Genomic DNA, 16,431 nt, shown 5'->3' with positions numbered 1-16,431 from the left:
ACTCGGGATACTTTCAGAATAAATTTTTAAATTCTGGTTCTTACTTTCAGAGCTAGTCATGGTCAGGCTCTTCCTTACATCACTGATCTGATCCAGCCTTACACCCCAGCTCGGGCTCTGAGGTCTGTGGATCAGAATCTACTGATGGTTCTGCGCACACGCTTAGTATATCGTTTTAACTGTGTATTGTTTTTGATAGTTAACGCGCTTTTTGACCCTGGTCTACAAAGGCGCTTTAGAAATAACCATTACTTACTTACTTACTTACTTATCATCGAGGCCCTGCCTTGTCTCTGAGAAAGCTCAATGAACTCTGAGGTCTGTGGATCAGAATCTACTGATCGTTCCATGCACATGCCTCCGGACCAGAGGAGAGAAATCCTTCCAGGCTGTTGCTCCTAAGCTTTGGAACGATCTTCCTCTCTCTCTGCGTTTGATGGATCTACTGACTCCTTCAAGAAACATCTTAAGACGTTTTTATTTGTGCAGGCTTTTCTTGATTTTCTGGAACTCCTGTGTCTGTCTTATGCCTTTTAAGCATGTATTTTAGCTGTATATTGTTTTTGTTTGTTAAAGCGCTTTTTGACCCTGGTCTAGAAAGGCGCTTTACTAATTACGTTTACTTACTTACCTCCTTACTTACTTACTTGTTTCAACTTGCTTACTTGTCTTAATTATCTGGCATCCCAGCTAGTTATCTGTGTATTTTGAAGATTTAACATATTTATACTTGCCATATCTTAAATACTATATATAAATCAAAGAAGGGGCACATCTTGAAAACATTCTTGTTCCGTGGAGTAACATGAAAAGAAAGAAAAATGAATGCAAGGAAGTTGATTGACTGCTTGTAATAGTCAGACATGATCAGTAATCAATATGGTAGTATTGGATTTAGACCAGCACGGGCATATGACAGGTCTCCAGTGAAACCTGACACATTATGGTAAAAGATCAGGAAAAGTGTAAAGGACGCTACATGTTAATCCTAAAAATGTGCCTGTACATACTGAGTACATTATTTAATAATTGTGCCTGGGTGTTTCGAATTATCTTACATCTGGCCTGCCGATCCTCTCTCAGCACTGCAACACTACATTTTGTTTGGCCAGAAATAGATTTTTTTTGTACTGACCTGCCAATAATACTTAGGCTTGTTGTGTTTAAGCATCTCTCTGCTCACTCGCAGTCAGCGTTCTACCACAGCATTGGCTGGGACACTATGATGTCACCCTCTTTCTGATTGGCTATGACTCCTGAGGGAAGAAAGAAAACTTTATGGTGGATGAGGCAGTGAGGGAAAATACCATCACTGATCCAGGTGGGTGTGGGAATGGGAAGTATAAGGAGTGACCCAATTGCAACACTGAAGAATGAACATGTGTAAGTTCCTATATAAGTTAAGGTAGCAGTGAAGCGGCAATGATAATAAACAAATATGAACAATGTGGAATCAGCTTCTTGGTTGTGGTAAGCAATATCTCAGAACTTTTTGATGTCAAATGTGTTGTTGTCATTTGCATAGCCTTCACTTTTAGTAACAACAATAATGTCCGATGCTCTTTAAGTGTGGAATCAAGCCGACCCTCCTCAAATTTATACAGAATTATAAAGATTGAAAGGTAGAAGAAATACTTTCTGTTTCACTTTCAAGAAAGAAAATATTTACCTCCTAGTGAGTTTATGTTTTTGATGCTATTGGTGATAATGTCTTCATTAATGTTGATGTTGTTAATATTAATGTTGTTTTTGTCTGTGTTGTCATTGATTTTGTCTATTGTCTAAATGCTACACCTTGTTTTTTTTTATTATTTAGTTACTATTGTTTTTATTTTCTGTTGTTCTCGTATATGCATACCACAAATTCTTATTGTTGTTTCGACTAAACCCATTATGATCTGTGATTGACAGTTTATTGTCCAATATGTTTAGATTTTTTGATCGAGTAGCTCAATTTTAGGTGTTAAATCATTGCAGTTATCTAAGGAGACACATTACAGTTTAAAGGGAAACTAATGTGTTGACTTGGGACTTGACTAATACTCTCCTATATTGATTTTGGACCTCATCGGTATGTATCAGTTTGTACAAAACTGTGTTTGTAAATAACTGGCTGAAGGAGGAGTAACCTCTCACTCAATGAGATTCTGACGGGGGAGAACTTTATAAAGTAATAACTTCAAAATAGAGCTTCATCATAATGAGGGACTTACTGTACCCTAGAGAGGAAGACTTCAACATTTGAAACATGTGAGTAAGTCAGGGGAGTCCCCAACATAAAGAGGAGAACGTGGAAAAAATATTCAAGATGCAGAACATCAGGATCCGACTCTGTTTCTCCCTCAACCTTGAAGCAGTGATAGATATATATATATAATATTTTTTAAGTATTCACAGACATCTTCAACACCTCACTGATGTCTGTATTGGGACTATTCTTCGACATTCACCACAGTCGTTCCTGACCAGTTAGACATGCCCAACTGTCTAAACAGATGGATTGTGGACTTTCTGTCATAATGGAAGCAGCAGGTCAAGCTGGGGAAACATCTCACAGACTCTTCTTCAAGGCTGCATTCTCTCTTCCCTGCTCTTCTCCCGCCACTGACAATGGTGGTGCAGTTCTACATGGCCATTGTGGAGTCTATCATCACCTCCATCACAGCATGGTATTTCGCTGCAACTGCTATGGATTGGAACAAACTGCAGCATTCTGCAACATTCCTCTGAGAAGATGATTGGTAGTCCTCTTCCATCACTGCAGGAAGTGTACGTCAACAGGGCAGCATCATAGCTAACCTTCTCATCCGAGACATCTCTTGTTTGAACTGCTCCCCTAAAGCAAGAGACTGAGATCAATCAGGACCAGAATATACTCTTTTAAGAACTTGTTCTACCCGTCTGCTCTCTGGAACATGAATATTATTATGGTTTAATAAAATGTATTGTCTTTTGATTCAGTTTTCTATTTGTATGCCTTTTTAAATAATGTCTATTTTGATTGTATTCTCCGCCAACAATCTAAGCCTAGCTCATAGCAGCATAACTAAGAGCTGGTCCAGTCAGAACCTGAGTCAGTCTTTGCAATGAGCCTTTTCAAAAAGGAGAGTTTTAAGACGTTGGCAGCTGGTGAAATTATTTTAGGTGGGGCTCTTGTATCCAGACCTTCCTCAACATTAACATTATAATAAACAATCTGATATTCCAAACCAAGCACGCAGAGCTGCTGCTGTCCATCCAGTGCTGATCACTGTCACCCAATCAGAATACACCCAATTATAAAAGAAATACCGGAATATTATTAAACCTTAAATATTAAACCACAGAATTGACCATCTGTTTTAGGCTCAATTTAATTGAGTTCTTGCGCCTATTGCCTAACAATAGCATGTTGGCTTAGATTACATTTATTTTGTCCCATAGGGATATTTGTCATTACTGTCAGTAAAATTATACATCACAAATGAACATAACGATTTTGTTTTCAGGGTCGAGGGAGACTGTAAGTGGAGTGAGCGAAGAAGATTTTGTGAATGCCTACACAGATGTTCCTGTTGTGCAGGTGAAGCACACACCCACTTCACACCCAAAAACACAGGAATGGGACAAAAGCTTTAATTTAATTTAAAATGTAATGTCTTTCAATGCAGATCACCTCTGCCTGGGAACTAGAGCGAAGCCTGAATAAAATTCGGGAAATCTGCTCGGATGACAAGCACCACTGGAACATCAGACTGAATGGGGTCAGTTTGTCTGCCTGGCAGGTTTTACTAAGTATCAAAAAATGTGGCATCTTTGATTTTTTTGTTGTTGTCATTACACTGTTTTAACAGCTGAAGAAAATCAGATCATTGGTGATCGCTGGTGCTGCTGACTACGACTGTTTCTACCAGCACCTTCGGCTACTAGTGGGAGCGTTCCAGTTGTCTGCTAAAGATTTGAGGTCCATGGTGGTGAGGGAGGCCTGCATCACTGTTTGGTAATCTATCACACAGACAAATTACTAGTTTAGTTATTGGAACTTATTAACATATCCCTCTATAAATTGTGACAGTAATTCAATAACATTTTAAAAAATGTTGACATTCATTTTTCATCGCACAGCCACATTTCCTCTGTTTTGGGAGACAAATTTGCTCATGGAGCAGAGGCAATAGTTCCAGTACTCTTCAATCTCATTCCCAGCACAGTTAAAGTCATGGCTGCCTCAGGTCTGACTGCTATCTGCATCATCATGCAGGTGGGATTTGCACCATCCTTTGAAGTTATGCTCAATAATATGATGCTAATCTAACTGTCATTTTGATCTGTAGCAAACACGTGTCCCAAGACTCGTCCACTTGATAACTAGTAACTGCACTTCCAAATCTGTTCCGGTCAGAAGGTTGGTTTCTAAAGGTTTTTCCAGATCTAGACTAGGATTTCATTTTCATGTTCAGACTCTACCAGACACAGTTCTATAAAGTGTATTATAAAGTGTTTATGTTAGCGTAACGACAGGACATACCAGCATTCTTGGTTGCAGCAGGTTCATTGGTCAGCACAACTGTTACAGACCACAAACATCATCTTGTGTCCACCTTCGTGCAGTAGGACCCAAGTCATCAGTTTGCTGCTTATCCTTTCTCTGACTTCTATATTTTTGCAGTGGAGAGAAAATTCCCTCAATAAACCCTGTCAAGATGATTCAAACACAGAAGACAAAATTAAGCTCAATATGTGTAGTCTTTTTCTCCATGTATGTGTAACAACTGGTGTTTTTGCTCTCCAGAACATGCTATGGTTTGCTTGACCGACTCCTGAAGGAATGGGAAACTGGTTCCTTGGAGAAGTGAGTGCTTATTTATATACTTTGTTGTCTGTCTTACCTGGCTTTTAAATTACAAATTGATCATTTGTAAACACTTTTCTCCTGAAGACATACAGCTGTGTTGGTTGATAGCATCAAGAAAGGAGTTCAAGATCCTGATCTGGCTGCCAGGGAAGGAGCCTGCAAGTAAGATTCGCACTCATACACTCTCATACACAATACATTGGCTGAAATAACCCCTCTGTCACTTTCCTGCACTTTTGCCATCATATTCACCCAGATAATTGTAATTCTATATCCTTTAATGCTTCTTACCATTTTATTTTTGGTCTCACTAGTGCCTACTGGAGTCTTAAGAATCATTTTCCCAAAGATGCAAAAGCTTTGTTCACCTCCTTAGAGATGGCATATCAGAAGATCCTCTTCTCATCCTCCTCTCAGGAGGGCAGGTAATCAAAACAATTCACAATATGTATTTAACTCTTTTCTTACTTTGTGCTGTGTACTCTAGCGATCTGTTTCCACAAGTAAAATCTTTTCTTTTTTTTTCAGTCGGCAACAATCTTCCAAAGCACCAAAAAGTCAAATACAGAGTAAGTAAATATGTTCTTTGGATTGCAAAACCTCTCAAATCTCTTTAAAGAAGTACAAATACAAACCATTCATATGGACTAACTACATTTAGTTTAATTTTGAGTGTTAGCCGAGCCTTCAGATTATGTGTCATTATTTGTCAAAACATCTCCTTACATTACATGTTGAATTTTCATACCATCCCCCTTCCACTCCATTTCCTTCTCAGAGATACACACTGTGTATGGAGGTGCGGAAAGTGTCAAGTGAACAGAACGTCTAAGGGCTGCCTCCTAGTGATTATGACATGCAGTCATTGAGGTTTTTTCATTAGTAAATGAAACTTCAATTAAAGGATTTGATGCCAGTTTTTAGCACACATGAATCATTAGGATTTTTGAAAAAAAAATTCAATCTAATATTTTTCAAAGTTTTGGTCGTTTTTGTCACTTTCTGCTCTGATTACAGCTGACATTTAATGTTCATTGCTTTTTATTTGTCTTTGCACATCGATCAGGATCCACTTCTCAATGGTCAAGTGTGCAGTATGGATAGTGAACAATTTTATTAACAATTGAAAATTGACAAGATGTATAGGATTTTCTCACTAACAGTCCAGGCCACTTTTAAGAAACCACAGTCATTTAAACGGTGGATAAATCCAAAGATTGTCATCAAATCTTACATTTAAGGATTCATTAAAATACAAAAACTTTTAAAAATACAGTCATAACAGCATAATGTGAAGTTTCACCGGTCAGATTGAAAAAAAAGGGGTTCACACTGTTGGACACTTGCTATAACTACAGTGACTACTGCAACCTTTTTTTTTAGCAACATTCATTTTGTTGAACATAAATAATTGTTACAATCACAACCATATTCCAAATAGTGTCATATATTTAAGCTAAAACATATCACCCTGTACATACATTGACCTCGCCACCCAGCCTCTTACAACCTTAGCATTACACGTTTTTAAAATAAAAGATGGAAAGAAAGTAGACAGTGATAACGATATAGTGACTAGCATTTAAATCAATACTCAAAAGTAAGTTTTTAAAAATGGAATTTTAAAACATTGCAAGAGCTTATCCATTTCTAAATGAACAATTCGATACATCGACTACCAATGCATTTCAGTCGTTGCCAAAAAAAAAACGTGAAGTTCGATACTCCCTTGGCTCACAGAAGGCCACTTTAATAGTTTAATGTTTTGGTGGTTTTATCTTTGTGTTTGGAGTCATTATTCTATAGGAAACCTGCGACTGAGACCAAGCTTTCTGACACTGGACACCAGATTGCTCTCTATAATACCTTGATAGTCTTGAGGTATCACTGTACCCTGAAAAGATTCAAGACACCCTTTGGCAGATACAGCGAAGCAGCCCCAAAATAATTATTGATTCGCTTGAATTAAAAATAAATGTTAACATAGAGCTAATGTGCCCTTCTGAAAAGTCGATGGACATTCTCTCAGAAGCTTTGTGGCTTCTCAACATGCAGTTTTGCAAATTCCAGTCTGGCTTATTAATGATTTGTCTTTAACTATGGTGTCCTCCTTGATCGTCTCCAATGAAAAACATTTTGGCTCAAATAACAACTGATGGTGCAATCTGACACTGATTAAAATAATTTTATAAGGGAGCTCTATCTTCTTTTGGTCTCTAGAAGACCTCTAGAAGCAGCTGGTCAGCTGACCTGAGGGACTGGGGAGGCGCATAGTGTATGTAGTTGTTTACCTTTTGTATTACCCGTCTTTTTGATATGACCTTTAACATGCTGGTCTAAAGCTTATTTTTAATCTCCTGAGATAACTCTCTCCTTCGCTACCTTGGCTCCAGTGTGTGGTACACACCGTGTCACAGCACAGTGAATACTTGCATCCCTGTAAATACGAATACTGATTAATTTTAAGTTTGTAGACAACTATGATGCCAATCAATGGGCACACATTGTGTGAAATTGTCACTTTTGTCACTCATTTACATCAGTCTTTTCAACGGGTACAATTAATTCGAAGCCCATTGCCTATTTTTGATAGAATGTTATTCTGTTATTATTCCCCTTTCAGGTTTAGGTTATTTCTGTGAACATTATGGGTTACTACAGCATGCTAGGGATTGGAGGGATGATGACTTTCACGATCTATGCTCAATCCGCCACAAATCACTCTGAGGAGAACCATAACATAATCTTGTGTGCGTTTAAAGCCCATTAATGAGGTGTAAGATCCAAGATCACCGACAGATATACTTCTCTGCATTAGTGATTTCCCAACTCTCTGATGTGTCAAGCACACCGGATAAATGATGATATTGATCTTCGAATAGGAGTAAAACATTATCTTGGAAGGTAAATAGGAAAACATTGGAACATATACATTAGTATATTTATCTTACGTCATCCACCACCTGAACCTGATGTGGGAAGTTTTAAAAAATATAAACCAACTCAACAGTCATTAATTTCCAAGGTATACAAAGAACGTCAAAACAATAAATCAAGGAAACCAATGTCTCTCTCATCACAGTAGCAAAGAGTGATCCTCTGGCCAGCGTTAACAGTAAGAAGTTGTATTAGCATTAGCCATTTTATTTGTAAAAGGACGGGATATTATTGTCTAACTATTTACTGCTCAGTTTTAAACATTGTATCAAAGTCAGATTAATGTTTGTTTTTGTTTTTTTTAATCAGGTCCTGTATATTCCAGAGGACGCAAGAACACTAAGGCGTCCTCTCACTCACAACGTAAGTACACTATTAACGCATCATAGATCATGGTCCAGGTTAAGGAGTGTTACATCTATCCACTGGATTTGTTTGCTTGTTGAGGTTGTAATCGTTCCCTAAAGCGGCCTATAAGAGAATTTACTTGAAAAAATTGAGCTACATCAAAGGGGTTAGTTCAGTATGTGCTTTCACTCACCTCTTGCATCATTAAAACAGGACTTAGCTTTTATTGAAGTACTTATAATAGAAATCATATCCATTTTAATTGGTCCCCTTTTTAACAACTACCACATTACTCAGCCTACATTTTCTTTTCCTAGATTGTTGGATTTAAAAAAAAAATAGGGTTTCATGCTGCTCACTTGGAGATGATTTGTTGACACAAATAAGATCAGTACATTTTACATACCCTGTTCTGTTGTTAATTTTAAAACCATTTATATGTAATTAAACATCAAAACCATATTGCTAGTTTCAAGTGTGTTTTTTTCTTAATTTAAACATTATCAATGCACATTATCTGTTTACAGCATTTATAAATACACTATTTATTCATTATGACAACAACTAATTGTTAGTGAAAATGTATTTGTTTTTGTTAGTTTAAGGTTAAAAAGTAATAAACATGAAAAAACGGTTTCTGTTATTGATTTAATTAGGAAGCTGAAGCAGGATTGACTTCTTTAATAAAGAATCTATTTATATAACTATCCATCTTCTTTTGTCAATATAACCTCTGCAGTCTAGATCTGAAGAATCGTATAGCAAAAAAGCTTCCTCATGTTTGAGATTGAATTTAAATGCATTTCTCTGTGTGATTATTGAGCCATTTTACAGCCATACATAATCTGCTGTTTTTTCATGACCAATTATTTTGCTTTCTTCATAACCAATTGGCTTAATACCTCAGGATCTCAGTCTGCTATCCCTTTTAGTGGTAAGATTATAATGGTGCTTCCTATCAATTCACTGCGTTGCTCACCTTTCTGTTTCTTTTGATTGCTGATTGCCACTGAATCCAAAGTCATGAAATTTTGAATTTTTGATTTTGTGCATCAGTGCTCGAAATGTCTTGTTTGCTTTATATGTTTGAGCACCGTCCAATTTTCACAAATTTCAGCAAATGATAAAGAAAATGTATCTGTTGTCTTTATCTAAATAATCTGTGTCCACAAAAGCAAGCTTGAGTCTTGTCTGCTTGTGTGGAAACCAAAGTGGCACAACTTCTACTTCTATCTGTCCTGTAGTATAGTGAGGAGCTGCTGTAGATGTTGAGCTAGTGTTGGGAAAAGTATGGCACTTGGTATCACAATATAATTGTCAGTGATAAAACATTTTCTCTTCAAGGATTGATAGAATATTTCCATTTATTTATTCAAATACTTTACTCAAATTTAAAAGTTATCTTGAGTATTTAGATAATTTTCTCATTAATAAAAATAAATGTTTCAAAAGAGAACATTTCCAGAAAAAGTAATATTGGTAGTTTAATTGATAAGATTATAAGAGAAAAGTCAAAATCAATACAAAACCAGTTCACTTTCCCTGCTAAATGTCATCCTCTTTCCAACATTTTCTTTCAGTTTCTAACATGTTTCTCTGTCTTTTTTCTTATATTTCTTGATATAATACTGGCCTTCTCTTTACGTCATCCATGTGTGTTACTGTCATCTTGAATTTTCTTTTGTGAACTCTTGTTTTTTCAATCTGATGTCTGCATCGAAGCGGGCAGTCGCAGTTGTTCTCCTGGACGTTTGCTGACCACGACGGCCCTCAGCACTGTAAACGCCGGTGTTCTGCATAGACAAGCGTCAGCTGGTAATGAGGATCCCAAAAGGCATCGCCGTTTCTCTAGAGGCTCCTCCCCCACTCGCGAACATTCTTGTGAGTAATTTTAACCATTTATACTTTTTTCATAGATGTCATGCTAATATTTCCTTGTTGCTCTTTGACCTTCAGTGCCCCCAAGTTCAACTGTTTCTCAAACTGAAGGCAGCAAAGGAGGTAATACTTGAGTCTGTAAACACCACACTCGACTTTTAACACTTGAAATGAGAGTATAGTTTGTCTCACTGTCTACTTTGTTGTTTCCCTGTTATCCTATCAACAATTAAGTGATTCCAAATACATTTTGACCATAATAATAATAATTTATTGATTTGGCAACATTTTTTTCAAAACTTTTTCCCTCCTATTTTGTCTTTAGCTTGGAGAAGTCGCATTCCCCGACCCAGTGTTAGTCAGAGCTGCAGTCGAAATGCCAGCAGAGAAAGCAGCCGGGACCCCAGCCCTGTACGCTCTTTCACAGCCATCTGTGAGTAGCAGTATTGGGCAGGTACTTAGGGTGGATGAATCCTGAAATCAGGATCAAAGCAAGGTCAAACAAGAACGGCTTCCTTAAAACTCTATGTTCTTTTAGTTTATTTTGGGAGGTTAATACTGTGTGTGTGTTGCAGCGTCGCGGAGCTTCTCTTGTTCCACAGGAAATCTGCATATTGCTGACTCCTTTGGTCCTACAGGTAAAGGATACATACTTCTTTCTCACATTCAGCAGCCATGTTTTTTCATCAACATCCCGCCACCTGAATCAGAATAAGAATTAGAACAATTCTATTGCCATTGTTGTAAACACAATCTGAGAAAGACGCTTCACTAATAATTACCGTACAAAATAACACTGGATTTTTTTGTTGTTGCAACGTAAGTTACTTATAAATAATGAAAAAATGTGATAAATCAAAAGAAAAGAAAATTAAATAACAATTTAATAAACTGAGTCTACATTAAAGTCATTAATTGCATTGCACTAGAATAGAGTTGCGTATTTTCAAAAATAAACTGCTGACACAAATTTCCTCAATATCTCCACGTCCAATTGCCTTGCCTTTCTTCTGTTCTTTTTTCTTTCTAATACTTTCCTAATGTTTGTGTAAATGCCTGCGTTAATATCAGTTTATTGTGTTTACAGGTACAGATTTTGGCAGTCAATCTGGTGACACTACAAGGTACCCAGTCTCTGGCATTAACATGGAAGAGGCTCTTGCAAGGATTCGGGTAAGCATTTATTTCAAGTGTAGTTAGTCAGTTCATTTTAATGGATTAAAAAATATGTTATCCTATATTCTAAAACATGTAAATAAATGGATCATGGTTATTAATGGAAAAGGAAATGATGCAGTTATTTGTAACCACTCGTGTAAATGGTTAGACAGAAATTTGGCCATATTACCAAAACAAAGGGTATTAATTACCAAATTCAGATGCAGCTAGAGTAGTTAAAAGCAATTTCTGTTACTATATTAAAATATTTTCCTTAGAATTCATCAGTCATTAATATTTGTTTTCTCTAATCTTCCATCAAAATATTTCGCTTCCTTGTCTCCCTAGCAAGATATAGCGGGGCTGAGGAATCATGAAAGCTATGGTGTGAGCTCCGACAACAGCGATGGTTCTAGTGCTTGTTCAGAAAGATCGATGGGTTACAGAAACAAGAAGAAATCGAGGGACAAAATTGAGGTTTGTGTCAGCTATTTCAGGACTCAAACTAGAATAGTCTGAAGTCGAACTGGTTTCAATTTAATTAAAGGCATTGGCTTAAATGAACATTATTAAGAGTCATAACATGTGTTTACTTTGACAGTATAAATCAGTATTCATTACTAATTCTGCATATTTACTTAGATTTTCATTTTCTATTACAGCATGATGAACGCGGACAACGCAACAGCGAAAGCTACTTTATAAACTCCGATGACAGTGAGGCATCCAGTGCCTGTTCTGAGAGATCATCTGGCTCCAGAAATGGTGGAGCCATTCCTGCTTACCGGAAGAAAATTGAATATACACCCGAGGTTTGTTATCACATAATGTCCCTGTTTGCTACAGCAAAGAGTTTGTATATAGTAGAGGCAATCCACCACATTCTTGTTGTATCAAGAGCGAACATGTTGTTGTTGTAGGAAGAATAGTGAAGTAGTTATGAACGCTTGTCATGTCTATGCCAACAATAGACAAAAAAGAACATATTTAATGAAAGCAGAATGTTTTTAGATTTACTGTGAGTAAGTACTCTCCTACATAGTCAGTTTGAAGACAAACACGAGTCTTGAAGCATCATATGAAGCAGAGCTGTCAAGTGTGTATGGAAGTATATCAGTGCCATCAGAGTATTGAATGGTTGAATTTAATGTTTCAAATATTGAAAGGTTGAATTTGATATATTGTAATTTCAATTATTTCATATTTTTTAATTTCTAACCTTTCAAATTCAATATTAAAAAATTCAAAGTCTTTAATTCAACATAAAAAAATTGGAAGCCTTGCAAATTCAAAATTTGCCACCAGACAAAACCACATTTGTTGAGGTTGCGGGTTCGAACCCCGGAGCCTCATTTACTAAGAGAGTAGTTTATTTTTTATTACACGTCAACGTTCATATTTATCAAGAATGAAAAGAGTATGAAAACATGTGAACTTCAAGACAGGTTTGAAGGTGTCAAACATATTTAATGCTCAGATCCATGTCAGCCTCACTTGTCATGTTAAGAAGTTCACAGGAGAGGATATTAAAAAGTTTACAAACTTATTAATACATTTCTCATTCGCCAAACTGTTTTTATTAAGACAACATGATAGATTTATATGGAATGTTTTTAGCAGCTATTTCATTGCATGTGTTATGGCTTGTTTTTATAATATATACCGATCAAAGTGAACAAAATTCTGATCAATTTTGGTCTTCTCACGAGAGTCACAATAGTCACAGACGTTCTTGTGAATCAACATCTCGTCAGTTCGCTGCAGGTTCAAATGAAAGCAGCTAAAGCCGGTTTCCCTCATGTGATCACATGATCGGAAAAATCTCCTTAAAAAACACAATTATATACATTTTTATTGACATAATGACTACTTGTAAACAAAACACTTTTAGTTTATTAATATAAAAACAATACATGTGTGCGTTGTGCAGGTGAGACCCAAATTCTATTGAACCTCAGAGAAGATTACACAATCTTCATCATCATCATCACTGCTCAGCGCTTTAAGTTACTGATTTGCAGTTTTATTTTTGTTAAACTTCCTCTCAAGATGTTTCATACAAGCCCCTGATCGTCTCTGTTAATAAAGTATTTGGGTTAATGCCCCGTATGCAAAATATTAACATATACATCGGAGCTCGTCTGCCGTCATTTACAACAGTGTGATCCATGTCAGAAATGTAAAATGAACAATTATAAACCGGTAATACAGTCTAAAATGATTTTCATTTACAAAAAATTCTGATCACGAAGAGGAAAATCATTGGGATTAATTTTGTAGAAAGTGCCTTTTTTCACAGAACAACCGTTATATAGAGTCTGTCACACCAGATGCGAACTAATTCTAAAACATGACATCACTTGACAAAAGATCGAGAGCAGGTGTCAAAAATACAAACGTGTCGACAAATTACCTGACTGAACTAAACAGACGTTGTGGGCGGGGCTTCAAACAACATTCTTATAGAGAAGGATCGGACCGTCGGAGTAAAACATCGTTTCTGCTTAAATCCTTTGACATCAGAATCTACTGATTGATCGTGAGATGTAGTGTACGATGTTTAAACTCCAGATATTGAAACAAAGTTGACACTTATTATTATTGGCTGAAAGTACGATCAAGTAGCGAGGTACTCGTTTGGTTTTGTCTGGTGGCACTGTTAGACCTGCATTTATGTTGAATTTGCAAGGCTTACAATTTTTTAATATTGAATTTAAAAGTCTTCGAATTTTTTAATATTGAATTTAAAAGTCTTCGGATTTTTTAATATTGAATTTAAAAGGCTTTGAAAAAAAAGGCTTCATTGTAAATTCCCCAAAAGTCATTAAGAAGTAGGAAATAAACTTCCACCTTTCAAATTACGCTCCGCCTGCCTTATAATCCTTTATTATCATGGTCATAGTCTGAACTGATTAAAATGCACTTTATAAATTTTTCCTATTTCATTACTTTACTCATCAAATTATTTAGAACAAATTTTAGATTATCACTCAGTTAATAGGTTTTAGATCATTTAAATGGAAAATTTAAGATTGTGATAAATCAATACTTTCCATGGGTAACAATGGAATGCCATTGATCTCTTCTTGAAGATGTGGACTATCCCACAAAACATATCATTTGAATGTAGAATTTAGAGAAATTGATAATGAAATCATAATATAGTAGCTAGGACGTGTATAGTAAATTGTCAAAGATGACTGGTTTATGATATAAATCAATAATTATCCCAATGTATGATGTTGCTCACAGTAGTACAAGCTACCGCTCAGAGAGATGATATGTTTGCTCGGACGCCAAAAATTGCTTGAGTCTTATTACTATGGTGCAGGAGTAATGCTATGGTGACAGATGTTTTAGCACTGTATACAACATATACATAATCTAGCCCAACTGCATGTAAGCATTTCCAAAACACTACAAGCTTAAAATAAAACATAGAAAAAATAGAAATGAATTAAACTTATTGAACTCTGGTACAGAAGTGATTCTCCGTGGATTTTTTTGCACCTTAAACTGTCTGTTCTGTTAATTACGATGTTAATCTATATTTAATAACTTGTGGTTTTGTCTTTCGAAAAAAATATACGCACCGCTTGTAGATGTGCTTGACTGCAAGTGGCCAGGTGTTGCATCACCTTGCTAGTGCGAATTGGTCGGAGAGAAAAAAGGGGCTGATCGACCTGCAGACACTGCTAAAAAGCAAACATCCACTCAGGTCAGCTGCCCTTTTATTAATAATGTGAGATTATATTCCTAATGTATTCCTAACTATTTTGTTAATTCACAGGCAATCAGAATTAAAAAGACTGTGTGATCTTTTCACACGAATGTTTGACGATCCCTACAGTAAGGTATGTATACATTTTGGTTGTGAATAATTCTACACAAATTACCATTCAGTTATTTGGAATGCCGAAAAATTTAAGCAGCAATATGTAAGATTAGACAAATTATTTTTGACCCCAGTGAAAGGAAACTGGTTTTATATTCCTGGTAACCTGGAAAAGTCTCTCAGAATGTCATATGAAAGCATTGGGTCTTTAAACGTGAGAAGGACAATTTGTGTGTAAAATTGTGAGATTGCAGAGGAAATTGTACAGGCAGGTGTAGAGTTTGTGAAAATTCAAGCATGCGAAAATTAGCAGGTTTAATATCCAGATTATGTTCATGATTGTAAATATCTATGTCAATTATACATTCTTCCTGAACATTTAAATTAATGATGAAGTATAGATGGAATATAGGCTAAAATAACAACATATGTAAATAACTGTAAAGCACTTTCATGGTCATGTGACTTTCAAAGACACTCCAAGCGGGTCATTCAGACAAAGTTAAAGTATGAAGTGAAGAGCATTGCTAAAATAATATTTGTTGTCTTTTAATTGTTAAAAATTCAACCGATCATTTTCGAAAATATGTGGAAATATGTATAAATGTCAAAATCTTACATAGTGCTGCTTTCAGAAGATGACAATTTTGAATATTACGATTATGGCCTCTTTTAAGTTGTTTGCTATTTAACGTTTTTCTCTTCCATATGCTTCTCTGCTCTGGAACTATGTGTAGAGTGTAAGTGAAGCTCTTTGAACCTCTATCTATGTTTCCTTTTAAATGATTTCCTTTGCACACTTAATCTCAAATAGTCTCAGAGCTCGTACAGTTTTAATGTGCACTGACCTACATTGTTCGTGACCCACATTGTTTTTGTGTGTGTGCTCTGTTAGCTATTTGGTATCTTCCTGGAGACGCTAGTCGATGTCATCCTGATTTATAAAGAAGACATACGTAACTGGCTGACAGTCCTGCTCACACAGCTTCTGAAGAGGATGGGATGTGATTCTCTTCTGTCTGTTCAGTCCAAACTTCAGATTGCTCTGGATGTTACAAGGTGAGCATCAAAATCAGACATTCATTCTGATATATTCTCACATGTATGTTCGTATATATGCTTGTAGGGAATCTTTCCCAAGTGGCCTCCAGTTTAACATCCTCATGCAGTTGCTTAATGGCCGTGGAGTCAGTACTAAGGTAAAATAATTGTATTATTATAATTAATATTTGTATTATTATTACTGAAAGCTGACCAAAGAGAGAGCAGTATTTTCTAGAGCACTATCATCGTACCAAAGATTGCATTAATGCATTCATTCAAGTACAAAAACTGATCTCATGCTGTGAAAGATCTTAGACACTAGACATGGTTTCTCTTTCACACTGCATCACATGTGCTGCCAACCTTCTGCTTGTTTCATTTGTATTTTATTTTACTA

The 16,431-nt window shown here is 36.2% G+C and overlaps 1 protein-coding gene across 3 annotated transcripts in view; it reads left to right on the top strand.

Annotated features, from left to right (window-relative positions):
* The window catches only part of clasp2 (cytoplasmic linker associated protein 2), a 30,842-nt gene that overhangs the window by 9,759 nt on the left and 4,652 nt on the right, over window positions 1-16,431 (top strand). The window contains exons 3-24 of one of the 3 annotated variants that reach the window (XM_087787920.1): window positions 3,489-3,562; window positions 3,651-3,743; window positions 3,834-3,979; window positions 4,105-4,240; window positions 4,314-4,384; window positions 4,772-4,831; window positions 4,919-4,996; window positions 5,149-5,259; window positions 5,363-5,403; window positions 8,081-8,134; window positions 9,027-9,053; window positions 9,842-10,000; window positions 10,076-10,120; window positions 10,323-10,430; window positions 10,573-10,635; window positions 11,085-11,170; window positions 11,504-11,632; window positions 11,818-11,967; window positions 14,758-14,873; window positions 14,946-15,009; window positions 15,886-16,049; window positions 16,117-16,189. In XM_087787920.1, coding sequence (XP_087644046.1) covers window positions 3,489-3,562; window positions 3,651-3,743; window positions 3,834-3,979; window positions 4,105-4,240; window positions 4,314-4,384; window positions 4,772-4,831; window positions 4,919-4,996; window positions 5,149-5,259; window positions 5,363-5,403; window positions 8,081-8,134; window positions 9,027-9,053; window positions 9,842-10,000; window positions 10,076-10,120; window positions 10,323-10,430; window positions 10,573-10,635; window positions 11,085-11,170; window positions 11,504-11,632; window positions 11,818-11,967; window positions 14,758-14,873; window positions 14,946-15,009; window positions 15,886-16,049; window positions 16,117-16,189 — 2,048 coding nt within the window. The remainder of the gene's footprint in view (window positions 1-3,488; window positions 3,563-3,650; window positions 3,744-3,833; window positions 3,980-4,104; window positions 4,241-4,313; window positions 4,385-4,771; window positions 4,832-4,918; window positions 4,997-5,148; window positions 5,260-5,362; window positions 5,404-8,080; window positions 8,135-9,026; window positions 9,054-9,841; window positions 10,001-10,075; window positions 10,121-10,322; window positions 10,431-10,572; window positions 10,636-11,084; window positions 11,171-11,503; window positions 11,633-11,817; window positions 11,968-14,757; window positions 14,874-14,945; window positions 15,010-15,885; window positions 16,050-16,116; window positions 16,190-16,431) is intronic. The other 2 variants (XM_087787921.1, XM_087787922.1) reach the window with 2 other exon arrangements.

Source organism: Callionymus lyra, chromosome 3, assembly GCF_982586985.1.
Source record: "Callionymus lyra chromosome 3, fCalLyr1.hap1.1, whole genome shotgun sequence".
NCBI lineage: Eukaryota > Metazoa > Chordata > Actinopteri > Syngnathiformes > Callionymidae > Callionymus > Callionymus lyra.
This window is presented reverse-complemented; position numbering and strand designations above follow the sequence as displayed.